A 17,164-nucleotide genomic window follows, 5' to 3' on the forward strand; every position below is an offset into this window, starting at 1 on the left:
TTAGTCTTCAGCTGCTCACCTCTGGCCTGCTTTCACCCTATTCCAGGGGTCTGTGTGGTGACTCCATGCCTCTTGCCCCCACCACGCTCCTCCTCTCAGAACGAATCCACAGCAACACATATCCTATACATTCTCATTTTAGATTTTTCCATCTGTTAGCAATATATTCCCTCTTTCTATTTTACTAAATAACACTAGTGTGTTATTTAGATACATCCTAAATATAAAGAAAATCTGTTCAGCTATACTATGTGCCCTTTTTAGTGTAAAATATTCTGTACATATCTGTAATATGTGCACTTGCTATAATGGTTAAATATCCAATGAACTCATATACAATAAGGATTTTAGTAAAGCAGATTATTTTATGTTGTTAGAATAAAACTATAAAGGCCTTAAGGGACATGATGCTGTGTTAGGCCTGTCAGTATTCTGAGCATACCATGTGTGAAACATACAGCCAGTACTTTAATATTTTTGTTGAATTAATGTATGAAGATAGTATAATTATTATACTCCACTAGAAACTTTGAATTGAATTTTCAATATTTTGGTAGGTGTTATAATATTCTTGGCATAAATCACCATCTGGGAGAATGGGAGTAGAATATCTCTGAGGGACATTCATGGAAGTAATTTCAGGAGAATCCCTTGGACATATCGTGACCACACTGATTGTTTAAGGATGGAAAAGCTACCAGCATTTTGCTTTTCTGCTTTTCTTTAATAGCAAATACCTTTAAGATCTCAGTGCTTTAAAACTAGGGTTTATTTCATATTTGCATTACATGTCTTTACCTGCAGATCAGTTTTTTTTTTTTTTTTTTTGGACAGGCAGAGTGGACAGTGAGTGGACAGTGAGAGAGAAAGACAGAGAGAAAGGTCTTCCTTTTGCCTTTGGTTCACCCTCCAATGGCCGCTGCAGCCAGCGCGATGTGGCCGGCGCACCACGCTGATCCAAAGCCAGGGGCCAGGTGCTTCTCCTGGTCTCCTATGCGGGTGCAGGGCCCAAACACTTGGGCCATCCTCCACTGCACTCCCGGGCCACAGCAGAGAGCTGGCCTGGAAGAGGGGCAATCGGGACAGAATCCGGCGCCTCGACCAGGACTAGAACCCGGTATGCCGGCACCGCAGACGGAGGATTAGCCTAGTGAGCCACAGTGCCGGCCACAGATCAGTTTTGATTCTACTCCTGATGTCTTTATTATGGTTTCCAGGATGACGAAATCCCTATTTGGATCATGCTATTTTCATGGGAGAAGGGACAAGCAAAAGAATTTGAGGAAGCATATGATGTTTCTTGAAGCTTGATTTCAGCCATGATATATAGTAGGCTTGTTTTTATGCCAATGGCTAGAGCAGGTCACATGCCTAGTTGAGTGAGAATTCTTCCATGGGAAGTACCATATTTCACATAGCAATGGGCAAGGGATAGATTTTTTTTTTTAAAAGATTTATTTATTTGTTTGAAAGTCAGAGTTCCAGATAGAGAGAGAGAGAGAGAGAGAGAGAGAGAGAGAGAGATCTTTCATCTGTTGGTTCACTTGCTAAATGGCTAGAACCCCAGGGATGGACCAGGCTAAAGCCTGGAGCCAAGACCTTCATCCAGGTCTTCCACATGGGTAGCAAGGGTCCAAGTACTCGGGACATCTTCTACTGCTTTCCCAGGGATCTGGATCAGAAGCAGGGCAGCAGGGTGATGAACCAGTGCCCATATGGGATAAAGGAGTCACAGGTGGCAACTTAGCCTGCTATGCAACAACCTTATCCCCAGGGAGATATTTTTTGAAAAACAATACTTGACATTAAGAAATGTAGTAAGTAAGTCGTGAAAACTTGTTTAGATTTTTTTCTTGTAATGAATGAGAAAAACGGGAGCATTTTTAGAATTGAAAAATTTGATGTGGAGAAAAGTGGAACTTTGAGACTACTTGAAATTGTAGCAACTCAAGAATTATAACACACTAATATTAAATGTTAATAATAGGGGAAGCTTTATGGGGGTATATGGGAATGCTGTATCACTTCATTTTTTTTTTTGTTTTACAAATTTAAAAGAATTCTGAAATAAAAAAAAATAAAAAGTAAAATCTAGTGTGATGCTTTCCCATGTTTCACTAGACATTCTTTCAGTTCTACAAACTTGGCAAAGGCGATTTTTAACTGAACACTGTGGTGAGCATGGCAGTTAAACAAGTCACAGCTGCTGCCCTTGAGACTGCAATGCATTGAAGCAAATGCCATGGAAGGGGAGGGATGATTTCTTCCAGGCATTGAAGAGGTTCATTAGGGAAGACTTGAGTGTCAAATTTAAATTGCCGTCTTTTTAATAAACGTATTGCAAAAATGAATCCATAAAATATATTGACATTAATTACTGCTTACCATTTACAATAACGATGATATCACGGAAATCAATTTCTCCCCTAGCCTCCACTCTTCCTTCACACCTGTATATACCTTCATCACTTTTATTGATGTTGAGAATCTGCAGATTGTTGTTTGCTAACATAGCGAACCGATCTGAAAAGCAAGCCAAGGGGAGGAAATGATATCAGAAAGTGAAGGCTGAGTCCAGTGTGCTCTAAATTGCTGAGAGTTAAAATATGGCACTTGTCTCACACTATCAAACTTTTCATCAATAAACAAATTCAAATTTGAAAGTAAAATGTAATTTCACGACTTCAATTTTTCCACTCCACACTGCCTTGTTACACCTTTTTTTTTTCTAAAACACATTCAAGACTTTATATCCACATAAAATGGTTAGACTATTATTTCCCCCTTGGTATTCTGAGTGCAGAAATTATGCTCAAAAGAACAATGCGGAGAGATTAGATATTGCCAACATGAAAACTTTTCATTGCAAATATGTAGCAACTTGGGTATGAAAAAGGATTAGAAAATGTATTGAACATCCCTGTTCACACAATAATTAAACTAATAATTTTTCATACCCAGAGGAAGAAGCAAAATGATACAATAATATTCAAGGATATAAAATAGTTATATTTTGGATTTATTTAAGAGGTTGTGCTTTGGCTAAATGCAAGATAATCAGTTCTAAGAATAAATTAATTAGACTTTATCAATTTTATATCAAGATTCCATTTTGGGTGGGTGTATTTGTGGGCACATGCATGCATATAAGAATAAACCAGTAAGACGAATACATGAACTGAGTGCTTAAGGTAATCTGCTACAATGATCCGAAATCCTATGCAGTGTTTCTGCTTGACATTATTTTCATATCTGGCCTTAGTTAATACTCATCACAATTCTGTTGCAGTGCTAAACTCTTTCTCTTATCATATAGAGTGCTAGCACACCAAGTCCTATTTTGAGACATGCTTTGCAGGCAGTATCTTAGGTCTCACTATGAATGAATCCACAGATATCATTGAATATCATTTATTTGTTGCATATGGTATTTGATATATGTCGATACATAAAGAATTGCGGTCTTTATTGCCTTTGGGCACTTGTCAAGTAGAAGGGGCATTATTTTAGGGTGCCTCATCCTTTGGATATCTGTAGTCAAAAGGATACTTTTGGATAAATTTCACTATTCACTGCTCTCTCCCTATTTGCTCCCTTTTCAGTCACAGACATCATGGAAGCCACATGTGTAAAAATGTAGATCCTCTACCAGCTTGGAGCACTGAATGGATGCATGGGGCGGCATCCTGTCTCTACCCTTCCTGATTATTAGATATTTCATGAGTGAAAAATAAATTTCTCTGCAAGTAGGCCATTCAGATTTGGAGAGTGATTTGCCATATAATTTCCTTAACAACATGGGATAAATTTTGGCTAGAAATAGAGAAATCAACAGACTTCTCATGGTCATTAACATAGGCAAACAAGTGGCAACTCGTGGAAGAGATAACAAATAGTGCAAACATATGGGTTCAAAGGCTATCTCAGGGAGAAAATACTATAAATCCACAGTCACAGGATTTTCAGCACAAGTGGCATAAGCTTTCCATAATATTTATGTATTGTTTAGGTTTCTCCTAACAAGAAAGACAAATATGTTTTAGCATAATTGCTCCCCTAGTAAATTAGAGACAAGCATGAAATTTTACTACCAAAGAAAAGTTTTGGGGGAGTGAGAGGTAAATATGGAAGAAATTGTGATAAATGACTCACAAGAAGTCCTGAGATTGATATCGGACTGTTATTAATAATTTTCAATATTAATAAGTCTGTTGTCTCGTCCCACTTATTTGAAGAAGAATTCTGAATACTGGCTAAAATAGACCAGACAATATGGTAAGTTTTTAAGGGTTTTATTCAGTGAGAGAAATGCACATGAGAGTGAGGGCTTTATTTAGGGGATAAGGAGAGGTCTAGAAGCTAAGTTGGGTCCATATGGAGCAAGTATGCACGCAAAGGTCATGTGTGGGGCAACAAGGAAAACAAGCACAACAAGGGAAAAAAGGGAGGGGCCCACCATGTTCCAGGTCTTTTATTCATTCCCAAAGGGTAGTGGTTATGCAGTCTGATTGGCAGGTGAGCCTACAGGTGAGGTCATGCAGGGGCATGAGATCACACAGGGGTGTGGTTTTTGAGCTTACAAACCTAATCGATTTTATCCTATTTGCCTGCCTACATCAATATAATTCAGAAATATTCTAAGATAGTCTATTCAATTATATAGTTGAAAATTATAATGAGAAGTATTCATTAGTTTTTAAAAGTTTAGGGTAAATCAAGGGATACTCTTAATTTTATCTAGATGATTTTATTACTGCCTTTTCTAACTTGCTAAACATGTATCATTTAACTATAATGCTCTTTAGCTCTCTTTAATTGAATTAAGAAAAATAGTAAGAGGGAGCACTATTTTAAACAGAAAGACAAGACTCAATAAAATAAATTAGAATAGCTTATACCAATTTTTGATTGGAAATAAATCTTTTTCTTCTAATGGGAAAATTATAGCTTCCAAAGGCTGTTTTAATCCATAATTCCTACTGAGAGAAAACTGGTAGAACTTTAGGAAAACAGTAATCACCTGCTAAATCTAAATATATACTATTAAATATGTTTGTGAATGTAAGCAATTTTCCACAGAGATTCCAAACTATACATAAATTGTATCTCAAATTTCACATGTGTCTGTGAAATCTAAGGACTGTTGCTGCCAATCTACTAATAAAAAGTACATCAGTGATATGTGTTTCCAGAAAACATTTGAAGAAAGCATTGCTTCAATCACACATAAGTATGAATATGAGAATATTTAAATAGTACATATGATCTGTTTCCTCAATGTTACAGAATTCTGTTCTAATTATCAAGGTAAAAAAAAAATAAAAGAAACAGAGCATACCTGATGAGGTGTCTGTTTTATGCTCTGTTTCTTAATTCTTCCCCACCCCTCATCCAATCCGCATTCAATGGCTACTGATGGTCATTAACATAGATAGACAAGTGGTGACATGTTGAAGTGGTAGCTAGTAGTGCAAACAAATGGATTCAGAGGGTATCTCAGAGAGAAAATACTAAAAGGTACAGCTACGTGGTTTTCCTCCAAAGTGGTATAAACTTTTCCGTAATGTGTATTTCTTCTTTAGGTTGCTCTTGAGATACAAATATGAAGCTTATGCATTCACTTATACATCTCAATTGCTTAGCATTTCATTATTCATTAGCCCAAACTACTCCTGTGAGTTTCATAATTAGTTTCATATTATCAGTTTAACAGTCTTCCAGGCACATCTACTCAGAAAGGTCATAAGTACTTCAATCTCAGGATGTCTAAAGTTTAGTTCAGTCACTCTGTCTCTTTTTCTCCAGTTCTGTCTTCATACATATTTACAATGGCTTACGTGGAATTTGCTGCCAAGGCAATTCCCTAACTTGTGGAATTCTTTGTATGAGACAAATTCCGGGAGTCACTGTTGTCAAGTCCATCTCTCTCAGTGTGCATATCCAGTCAAAGCTCATGTCCTATCACTTCTCTTTTGATCATTGCTTAGTCTGATTTTTCTTCCTTTCTGAAATTATTTCATTAGGTTCCAAACTGTTCTTAATATATGGAGTTTTGGCCAAATCATTCTCTTAACTGATTCACTAATAACCTCCTCAAATACATGGCACTGCCTATCATTAATGGTCCCTGTGGATTAACTGTAAACTCCTTAGAAGAAATGACAAGGTCATACTTTTTTGGCTAGGCCTTCCTCTCCAGCTTCCCTTATTAGTCTTTAATTTAAAAATTCTGGTTATATTCCACTTTCGTGAAAGTATTCACATTATCCTTATTCATAATTTCTAATGAATAAGAACTCATTCCAATTTCTAGAAAACATTATTCATGTGATTTTTGACCCCTGGCCATTGGACATGGTACTCCCTCCACTGAAAAATGCTCCTTGCACTTTGCCCAGCTAATCTCTGATCTTATTTGAAGGTCACTCTTGCCTCCAGGCAGGCAGGCAGGTGTGTTTGCCATTATCACATATCCTAACTCCCTGAGGTGTTCCTTCAGTGTCATTTTCTATTACAGAACTTTCTCTATCTCAAGGAAGCCTGTTTTCACTGTTTTATCTATGTATCTTTCCCTCCAGATTATCAGTATTTTGAAGGCAATGAGCATATTTACATGGTTAACAATGAAGCACCAACATCAAGCATAGGAGAAGGGTATATACCAGGTGTTATGTTGAATGAATCATTTACTAGAAGGAGATTATATACAAATTTTATTTAACAAAATGATCACATCCATAGTCTTAATGCAGATATAAAACCTCTATTAGATATGAAGTATTTATGATGTGTAAGAAGTAATTCTCAAACTGGCTAAGGTTGAATAGATATTTGAAAATGACATCTTTCTCCATAACAGTGATACTGAGTCAAGGTATTCAACTTTCATACAAAATGTCTCCTTTACTCCCTAAAAGTTTACTTAGATTCTTTATATGGAAAATCTCAACTGCATTTATTCTGTATGTATGTAATGCTGACTATTTGGTGCACATCTACTATTAAACATGTAAAACATTTCCATACCTTCCATATTCTATCTGGAACATCTCAATTTTACCTCCGTACTCATTGAGGCAACAGATGGCTATCTGGAACCTTTGCATTGTTCTAAATCCCTACACATATTATTTTCATCAATATAAACGTGATCTCAATTTATTTGCTTTAATCAATGAACCACAAAAGAATAAAATTAGACAAAGTATACTATATATTGTAAATCTATTATAAACATATAGACTGTTTGATAATAAAAAAATATTTTTTCCCAATATTACAAGTTTTAGAAGTTTATGTTTTAAGTAAGTTGATAATATATATATAAGTATTATATAAGCTACATTATAAATGTATAATTCTACTTATTCTACCTTCCTATGTTTCATTTTTATTCGTCATTTACTCTGCATTGGCTTTTCTGATTTTACCTATAACATAAATCCATATAATTTTTGTATAACCGATTCCCAGGATTTTAAGACAAAAAGGAATGAGAAAGATAAGCTTACTTATTTGAGAGTCTGACCTATAGCCAAAGTTTGTATTCATTGATGTAAATATTTAAGCATTTAGAATATATATTTTATATCACATAGTTATTGTTTGAAATGAATATAAACGGTATCCTACAGAAAATTAATCTGGATTTTTTTGTGTGCAGAATAGTTTTAAAAGTTGTTCAAAGCTTCAGAGTCAAGGTAAATGGAAGAGGCAAAATGGATTTCATTCTTTATGTCCGTCCATTCTGAGATGCTCGGGGACATGTGTGAACTCTAGCACAAGAGCCTCACTACACCACCACTAAACTTGGCCATTAATCTCTGCTTTGAAGTATTTTGTCTATGTGCTATGACCCAGATGTACTTGTAAAGCACAAGCTTAGACAATCTGAAAGTGTCAGACATCATTATTTAACTAGTATAAAAGAACTGTGCTTCTTTTGAATGAGGGGAAAAACAATGAAAACACATCACACAATTTATTCATGTGATTTGTTAATAAAATTTAAAGCACTTATGCTAAAATAAAATAAGAGGAAATTGGGGGTTATTTTTTCATTTTATTATTATAATAGAAATAAAGAGTTTCAGTCAATAGCTGAAAAGTACTGCAAATATCATACTCAGAAAAATCCTTGTAAAATTTCAAAAATGACTATTGAACAGAATTATGATGCATTCTCTCTACATATTCAAAAATAGATACTCTCTACTTTCTCTCTTTTATGCTGTAGAAACTTCATCTCTTAGAAACACAAAATGTGATCATCCAGGATGGAAAGTATTTAAAAAGATTCAATTATTTTGTACCTCTCTGCAAAGCAGGTGCATTGAAATATATTCTAAGTTGAAAATACTCCCTATGCACAATGGTAAAGGAACATAATATAAGCAAATTATGCTTTCAATTTCAAATGTCATATTGTTCTGGAATTTTAGCTCAGTCTGAAGTAAAATCATGAAGACTATTTGAATGAATGTACTTTTCTGTCATTATCCATATGTATCATACCACAACATTTAGAGCATGTAGAAATCTTTAAAAAGGATAATCCCAGAATAAAAATAGGATTAATGAAGATATTATTTTAATTTGCATACAGTGAGCCTGTAGGATCATATTAAAATTACACTATGTAGGTATGTATGCATCAGGATTTATTCTTTCATTTACTTAGTGCTATTTTTAGTTTATTAATCTGACTCTGAAACTAAACAAAGGGTTAGAAAACTTTTTCCTTAACTCTCTATATAGTTAAGTATTGCTCAATTCTGCCCCCAAAGGAACCATAGAAAAGATGTAAGTATTGGGCATGGCTTTATTCTTAAAACATCCTCTAGAAACAGTAGAGGAGCTGATTTAACCTGATGCCCATAGTTTGCCAAACCCTAACTTAGAGCTTAAGTTTCTGAAAATAGCTGTTTGACATTTAGGGTCAAAAATTACCATTTCCATAATCAGATATGTAGATTCAGTATTTTTAAAAACTGCAATATTTTTAGAACATATAACTTAGGGAGTTACCAAAATACTAACTGTCGGAAATAGCGGTGACTTCCTCATTATGATACAACCAGCTGACAGCAGGTGCAGGTGAACTGCTAACACGGCAAACCACTTCTGCATCCTCTCCTTGTTTGAATTCCTGAGGTGACACCACTTCTCTGAAAGTGAGCTTTTCTGTATTAAGAAATAAGATAAATCATAACAGTATCACTAATTTCTCCTGACACCATATTCTGGAATTTATGCATATTGATTCTGGACTAAAGTAATTAGGAGAACCTGGATAATTTAAAACCTTAAGAAAGACAATATAATTCTGCTCGTTAATAATTTCCCATTTTGCTGAGAATAAAATCACAAATTCTTACAATATCATAGTTGATCCTATATAAACCGAAGTATACCTCACAAACCCTTCCAATTTACCTTCTTTTTTATTCAGTGTTTCTCTGCTTTCTAATTCCTTGAATATTCCAGGATTGTCCTTGCATTTTTCACTCCCCCCAAAATTCAGAAGACTGCCTAAATTCTTAAATAAAATAGCAGTACATTTTGTCCTTAAACATACCCTATCTCTCTATTGCAACCTAATATTTTCCAATAGAGTTATATACAGTAGAACTCTATTGGAAAAATATTAGTATATATATACAGTATATATATATATCTCACATGTATTTTTTACTTATTTATTATATAGGACTCAACACAGTATTGACTATACTATAATCAATGCGTTGAATAAATGAGTGAACATGGATTCTTCAATGAGGATTTTTCACAAAAGTAATACATTGCTCTCACCAAATAATTTTTTTTCATTTTGCAAATGCTAAGCATCTTGCTTTGCATTATTTAAAGCAATGAAAAATTTTTGGAAACACTATGTTCATTAAATGATCATTTTAATACAGTTTTCAGTTATTTGTGAAAAGAATACTGGAGAGGGTAATATAAATGTGAAAAATATCTTTCTTGAGGAACTTATACTTTAGCAGGGTAAAAAAAAGTTAAATCAGGAAAAATGAAGTAAGAACGTACTAACAACCCATCTTAGTCCTCAAAGAGGAAGCCCTACTAAGGACATGTTCTCTTTTCTTTTTCATATCCTACTTAAAAAAAAAAAAATCTACAGGGAGAGACAGCCTAAGTTTCTAAGTTTCTATTCTAAATATGTGTATGTTTTTACACTGATGGAAATGCGATTACAAGGCATTGTTCTTCTAAGTTCATTATGCAATATTAATTGGTACATTCTCAAAACAGCTCAACAGGGCCAGCTTTGGGGGTAGAGGGTAAAGCTGCCGCTGCCTGCAGTGCTGGCATCCCACTGGGCGCCGGTTAGAGTCCCGGCTGCTCCACTTCCAATCCATCTCTCTGATATGGCCTGGGAAAGCATAAGTCCCTGGGCCCCTGCACCTGCATGGGAGACCCGGAAGAAGCTCCTGGCTCCTAGCTTCAGATCAGCCATTGTGGTCCTTTGGGGAGTGAACTAGCAGATGGAAAACTCTCTGTCTCTGTCTCTCTCTCTCTCTCCCTCTCCTTCTCTCTGTGTGTAATTCTGATTTCAAATAAATAAATAAATCTTAAAAAAGAAACAGCTCAACATGTGATTTAGGTAATATTGTACCCATTTTAGAGAAGAGAGAATTGAAGGCAGAAATGTTAGATGCTTTACTCAACGTCAACAAAGCAGTTGACAAAGTCTGGCTTCGTATGCAGAAACTCTGCAGGCTTCAAAAACAATGCTATAATAGATTAATGGATCCTAAATGGATAGAACAGAGGAAAGCAATCCATCTCAAGTATAAAATCAGTTTAAATATAGAAAATCCAATGATGAAAATGTCGGGTGGCAGAGATTCCTGAGTACATGTTATTCTGCACTAGATTTGTTTTCAGTGTTCTCTCTGTCTACTCCTGTTTACTGATCCTTCCTCCCTGTTTTACTCTAGAATATAATGTGGTGTAGTGGCATATTCAGTTTCTTATATCTAATGCTGGTCCTTTATTTTAGGGTTAAAATTACTCAGAATAAACCTCAAACTCCTAAAACAGACCATTATTTTCTATTTACCCACTTGATTCTTAGAGACCTGAGGAAATAAAATATTTTCATTTATAAAAGCTAATGAACAGAATTTTTTTCATGTCTATATTTAAAATTTCCTGTTGTCTACATCCATCCTACTTTACGATTCACTGTGATAAAAGATAAATAATTGGGAATTGCATTGTCACATGGCAGATAAAGCTGCTGCCTGTGACCCTGGCACCTGATATGGGCACCGGTTGAAGTCTTGGCTGCTCCACTTCCAATTCAGCTCCATGCTAATGGCCTGGGAGAGCAGAAGAAGATGGCCCAAGTCTATGGACCCTGCACTCATGTGGGAGATCTGAAAGAAGCTCCTGATTCCTTGTTGGGAGTGAACCAGAAGATGGAACATTCTCTCTCTATCATTCTCTCTCTCTCTCTGTAATTGTACCTTTCAAATAAATAAAATAAATCTTCAACAAAAACTGGATAAATAACTGATATCTTTAAATGTCAGAGGATCATGTAGCATATATGAGAGCACTTTAAACAATTTGTGGAAGAATGGAATCACAAAATAAGTTTGGGAGTGGGGTGGGCATTTAGCCTGTCAGTTAAGATTCCAGTTAAAATGATAATGTCCCAAATCACATTTTCTGGTTTCAATACCTGGCTCCAACTCTTATTTCCAGCACTTTGCTAATGTAAACCCTGGATGGAAGTGGTTATGGTTCAAATAGTTGGGTTCCTGCCACCCATGTGGGAGACCTGCATTGAGTTCCCAGGTTCTGACTTGGTCCTAGCCCAGTGCTGGCTGATGTGAGCATTTGGGAAGTGAACCAAATAGATGGGAGCTCTCTCTCTCACTCTTTCTTTCGCTCTGTCTCCCTCACTCTTACTGCATCTTTCCCTCTCAAATATATACATACATATGGATATTTTTTGAGAAAATTAAAGATTGTTTATTTTGCTTTACAAGAATTTTGAAATCCAGGCATAATTTTGGCATAATATACATAGTTCACCGACATTTTTTGACTATACCTCATTTGTGTGCATGAAAACATTTTTGAGGCAAAATAAAGTTTTAATTCTGTTTTCAACAAAATAAGGTTATTTTTACACCAAAATTAAACCATCTTTTAATTCTGTTTTTAATGCCCTTACACTTAGTTGTCAATATGCATCATTTTTATTATTAACACATTTTTATTTTGTGAATTTCTTTGCAATAAATCACAGTTTGAATTAACTTCAACTTAAAAATATGACTTACGGTAAATTTCCAAAACTACCGTAGCTTCTTGTGTCTGTCCTTTGGCATCCGTTGCTTGACAGCGATATATCCCTGCATCTTCTATATTTGCATTGTAGATGGTTAATCGTGATCTAACGCCTTCCTTCTGCACCACTACCCTCTGTGTTGAAATTATCTTCTCTCCTTGAGGATTATACCAATCTATACTCTCCGGTTCACCAATTGCTGCAGAGTCAAGTAAAAGAAATGTTTGAAAACATGTCTTAAGTGTTGTTTTGGCACTGGCATATAACATCATGTAACAATTTTGACAATTTAGTAAATATGTAAATGAAAGACTGGAAATCTGAAAATCTTACAAAATTGAAAGTAAACACAAATGTTTGCACAAATGTTCATCTTTGCTTTTGCAATGCTGAGGATTCAATTCCACCCAAGTAAGAAAAACCCAAAAGTTCCATAAACATATTCAAAGTACCAAAATCAACTTGAGTACTGAAACATGCATAGACCGCACCTGGTAGATACATCTGAAATGAGACATGATTCCTAACATGATTAACATGAATTCACAGCCCAAGTATCTCCACTAGGGTCAAGGGAAAGCACTTTATTCCCTGATGAAGCAGAGTTTACAAAACTGTAAATCGCCAAACAAGCTTTGGCCTTTGATAATATTAACTTTTGAATTATTTTCCCAAGTTTTTATACTTGCACATATAAAGTCAACAGCCTTTTTTTTTTTTAAATGGAGTCCAAATCTGATGAAACAGTAGTTTCATCATTTGAGTCTAACACTGTTAACTATTTAATCATATGGTAATTACAATGCATTGAAACCATACTTTACAACTAAGCAATTACAACTAAATCATTACAGGGTAAACATTTATTTAAGTTTTCCAGTTCAGAATCTAGATTATTATATTTTCCCTAAAAGCTGAAGCTTCTTGTGTTTACTGTCAGCCATCAAAAGGATATATTTCACGAAATTACTTGAGAGATAATTTGTAGAAGCAGCATACACTATTAACTCAAAAGAATCAGGGAAAATGCATAAAGTTAACTAACATCTGCAGGACCACTTTGAAGAAAATTATTCCTTCATATTTTTACTAAAATGATTTTAGAAACAAATTATATTCCTTTCTGTAACAAATTAGACATGCCTGAGAAAAAGTATGAAAAAAATGTTTAGGTGAAATCTTAAATGGGTCTTAGTTATCTCCAGTTTTTCTGAAGAAAGCTATAAAATTTTAGTGGCTACAGAATAATGCATTTAATAGTGAGCATTTGTTTTCATTTTTATTTCTATAGAGAAGTTACAAAAATATGACTTAAATGAGAATAACCTTAATTTGGAATATTGCAAAATCACATACACTATAAGGATACTCTGAGAAATATTTTGTACATTTTCTTTCTTAATAATACAGCAGAAAACTTCATTACCATAAAGAGATAATTCTAGAGAGCAGTATTAACTATCTCTTTTCTAGCATATCTAATAAATGATATTCCTATAAAATATTTCATATTAATGAGTGGTCTGTTGGACAGATTATTAATACAGAGTACCTCAAAAAGTTCATGGAAAGTGAAATTATAAACTAGGTTTATAGTGGTGTAATATTTTCTGATATCCATACACACTATTTTCTTCATATGCATTTTGTATGAATTTTTGAAGAACCTTCATAAATATCATGAAATGTCATTTTTGGTTGTTTTTAAAATGTAGTTATAAAAATTTACTTGCTATATATGACAATTCTTATTAACATCTTAAGAGATGACCACATTCTAGTTTAAATTTGAGACATTTATCTTACTGAGGGCTATATGTCTATGTTTTTAAGGTATCTGAAAATTTTGAGTCATGTCTATATAATCACCATTGTAGTAAATGCCATTTATATTCTCATTATCAATGTGTTCTGAAGACCATTTTTAGAGTTCTATTTTACTACTAAATGTATTATAGATAAGACCATTTTCAAGGTCTTTAAATAAAGTGATAAAGGTTTAATTAATTTGCTGTCTTCTTAAGAAACTTAGTAACACTGAATGATATTAATATACATTCTTCAATTCCATCTTAATTTTACCTTTTCTAATTCATACAAGATCTTATTTTATGCAATGCATTGATATGCAAATAACATTTCATTTCAATTTTCAAAATTAATTTTTAAACTTTTATTGTTTTATCACTAACAGGATATAACTGAGGTGTGCAATGTGTAGATAAAACACAGACAAGATTAAGAAACTTAAGCTAAAACTCTGCTTACATAATCCATGATGATGAACTATTCACTCTCTACTATTTGATTTGATATTTGTCAACATGCAAAAGGTGTATTAGCTGATGATTGCCTTCAGATGTTTAGGAAGGCAAATATATGAAGAATCATGTTCATTCTTAATTTTGTCATATGATTTAATATTGTATACATATGTGATGTGATTATGATTTATAAATATATTTTTATACAGTCCAATTTTAACAATTTCAATAATAACTGAAATAAGTCATCCATGTTATTCTTTTTTTTTTTTTTTTTTTTTTTTAGCAGGCAGAGTGGACAGTGAGAGAGAGAGAGAGAGAAAGGTCTTCCTTTTGCCGTTGGTTCACCCTCCAATGGCCACTGCAGCCAAGCGCGCTGCAGCTGGCATACCACGCTGATCCGATGGCAGGAGCCAGGTGCTTCTCCTGGTCTCCCATGGGGTGCAGGGCCCAAACACTTGGGCCATCCTCCACTGCACTCCCTGGCCACAGCAGAGAGCTGGCCTGGAAGAGGGGCAACTGGGACAGAATCCAGTTCCCTGACTGGGACTAGAACCCGGTGTGCCAGCGCTGCAAGGCAGAGGATTAGCCTAGTAAGCCGCGGAGCCGGCCCATCCATGTTATTCTTAGTAATAATTTGTAACATATTTTGTTAGAATGATTACTTTAATTTATTTTTTATTTATTTTATTATAATCAAGAACAGAAACAATTCCAAAATATTTTTCTCTTTTTTTTTTTAATTTTTTTTTTTGACAGGAAGAGTGGACAGTGAGAGAGAGAGAGAGACAGAGGGAAAGGTCTTCCTTTTCCATTGGTTCACCCTCCAATGGCCGCCATGGCCAGCGCGCTGTGACCGGTGCACCGTGCTGATCCGATGGCAGGAGCCATATCCTTTCCTGGTCTCCCATGGGGTGCAGGGCCCAAGCACTTGGGCCATCCTCCACTGCACTCCTGGACCACAGCAGAGAGCTGGCCTGGAAGAGGGGCAACTGGGACAGAATCCAGTGCCCCAACCAGGACTAGAACCCGGTATGACGGCGCCGCAAGGCGGAGGATTAGCCTGTTGAGCCACGGCGCCGGCCCTCCAAAATATTTTTTTTTTTTAATTTTTTTTTTTATTTTTATTTTTTTTATTTTTATTTATTTTTTTTTTTTTGACAGGCAGAGTGGACAGTGAGAGACAGAGACAGAGAGAAAGGTCTTCCTTTTGCCGTTGGTTCACCCTCCAATGGCCGCCGCGGTAGCGCGCTGCGGCCGGCGCACCGCGCTGATCCGATGGCAGGAGCCAGGTGCTTCTCCTGGTCTCCCATGGGGTGCAGGGCCCAAGGGCTTGGGCCATCCTCCACTGCACTCCCTGGCCACAGCAGAGAGCTGGCCTGGAAGAGGGGCAACCGGGACAGGACCGGTGCCCCAACCGGGACTAGAACCCGGTGTGCCGGCGCCGCTAGGCGGAGGATTAGCCTGTTGAGCCGCGGCGCCGGCCCCTCCAAAATATTTTAATAAGCAATTTTCACACTAAGTAAATATTTTTAAAAGCTTAGTTATGAAGTTATATGCATACAAGTGAATATGGTGAATCTAAAGAGTTGTAAAATGAATCTATTCATCCGTTCTACAATACACTGAATTAGAATGTCAAACTTAACTATTTAAGTGTCTTCTGAATGGATTCTGTGTATTCCTGATTAACCTTATTAAAAAGGTCCATAAAATTTTCCATAGAGATCATGACATTTGATACTTCTAATTAAGAATCAAAAAATCTTACAATTTTATTCATTAAGTGACTAATTTAAATGGGTATTCTTCTTTCAAAAAGATGAACTCATTTTTTTTTTGTCCTAAGATTTTCATTCAGGTGTAACTACATTGCAGTGCACCGTATCCAATTTATTCATTTCATATTTATAAAGAGGTTCAGTTATAATCTTTGCATTTATCTTGATATTATCATTTAGACAGGAATAACACTTAAATATATTTAAAAGTTATTATGCACACTTTCTATTTGATAGTAAGTTCCATTCAAATAATTCAAATAGTTTGGTAGTTTATAACTTGAAATTAACACAAAAAATACACAACTCATAGTATGAAAACGTGAATTATTAACACTTCTCTAATCATTAGAATCCTCATGATAAGCTTTAGTTTTCAAAGAGTAGAGTTTTTAACTACTTAAATTTAGCCAATATATTTTATCAATAATTAAAGTAGAAAACATTCTGAAAATATTAATGGAAGTACATACCTGTGCATGTGAAGAATTTAGATTCACCCACACTAAGCTCTACTTTGCTAAGTGAAATTGTCACTTGAAGAAGAGCTGAAAAAATAATTGAGTAATAATTAGCTTATGTTTTACATATGAATTCTAATATGTCAATACTTGACGTGTAAAACACACAGTCCAAACAGCAAACATTTTAGCTTATTTTTATTTCCCACAGACAGAGAAGCTCTGTAAAATAATATCCAACAAAATTATATATTTATACTATTAAAATTTCACAACCAGACTGAATCTATTATTCAAGTTAACATATTAAAATTCTGTAAATCAATTAAA

At 35.0% G+C, this 17,164-nt stretch overlaps 1 protein-coding gene across 1 annotated transcript in view; it reads right to left on the reverse strand.

Moving 5' to 3' along the window:
* The window catches only part of NCAM2 (neural cell adhesion molecule 2), a 576,480-nt gene that overhangs the window by 256,743 nt on the left and 302,573 nt on the right, over positions 1 to 17,164 (reverse strand). Inside the window, exons 2-5 of the mRNA XM_062180124.1 lie at positions 16,847 to 16,921; positions 12,321 to 12,527; positions 9,040 to 9,183; positions 2,386 to 2,523 (exon numbers count right to left, since the gene is read on the reverse strand). Coding sequence (XP_062036108.1) covers positions 2,386 to 2,523; positions 9,040 to 9,183; positions 12,321 to 12,527; positions 16,847 to 16,921 — 564 coding nt within the window. The remainder of the gene's footprint in view (positions 1 to 2,385; positions 2,524 to 9,039; positions 9,184 to 12,320; positions 12,528 to 16,846; positions 16,922 to 17,164) is intronic.

This window comes from Lepus europaeus, chromosome 2, assembly GCF_033115175.1.
Source record: "Lepus europaeus isolate LE1 chromosome 2, mLepTim1.pri, whole genome shotgun sequence".
Classification (NCBI taxonomy): domain Eukaryota; kingdom Metazoa; phylum Chordata; class Mammalia; order Lagomorpha; family Leporidae; genus Lepus; species Lepus europaeus.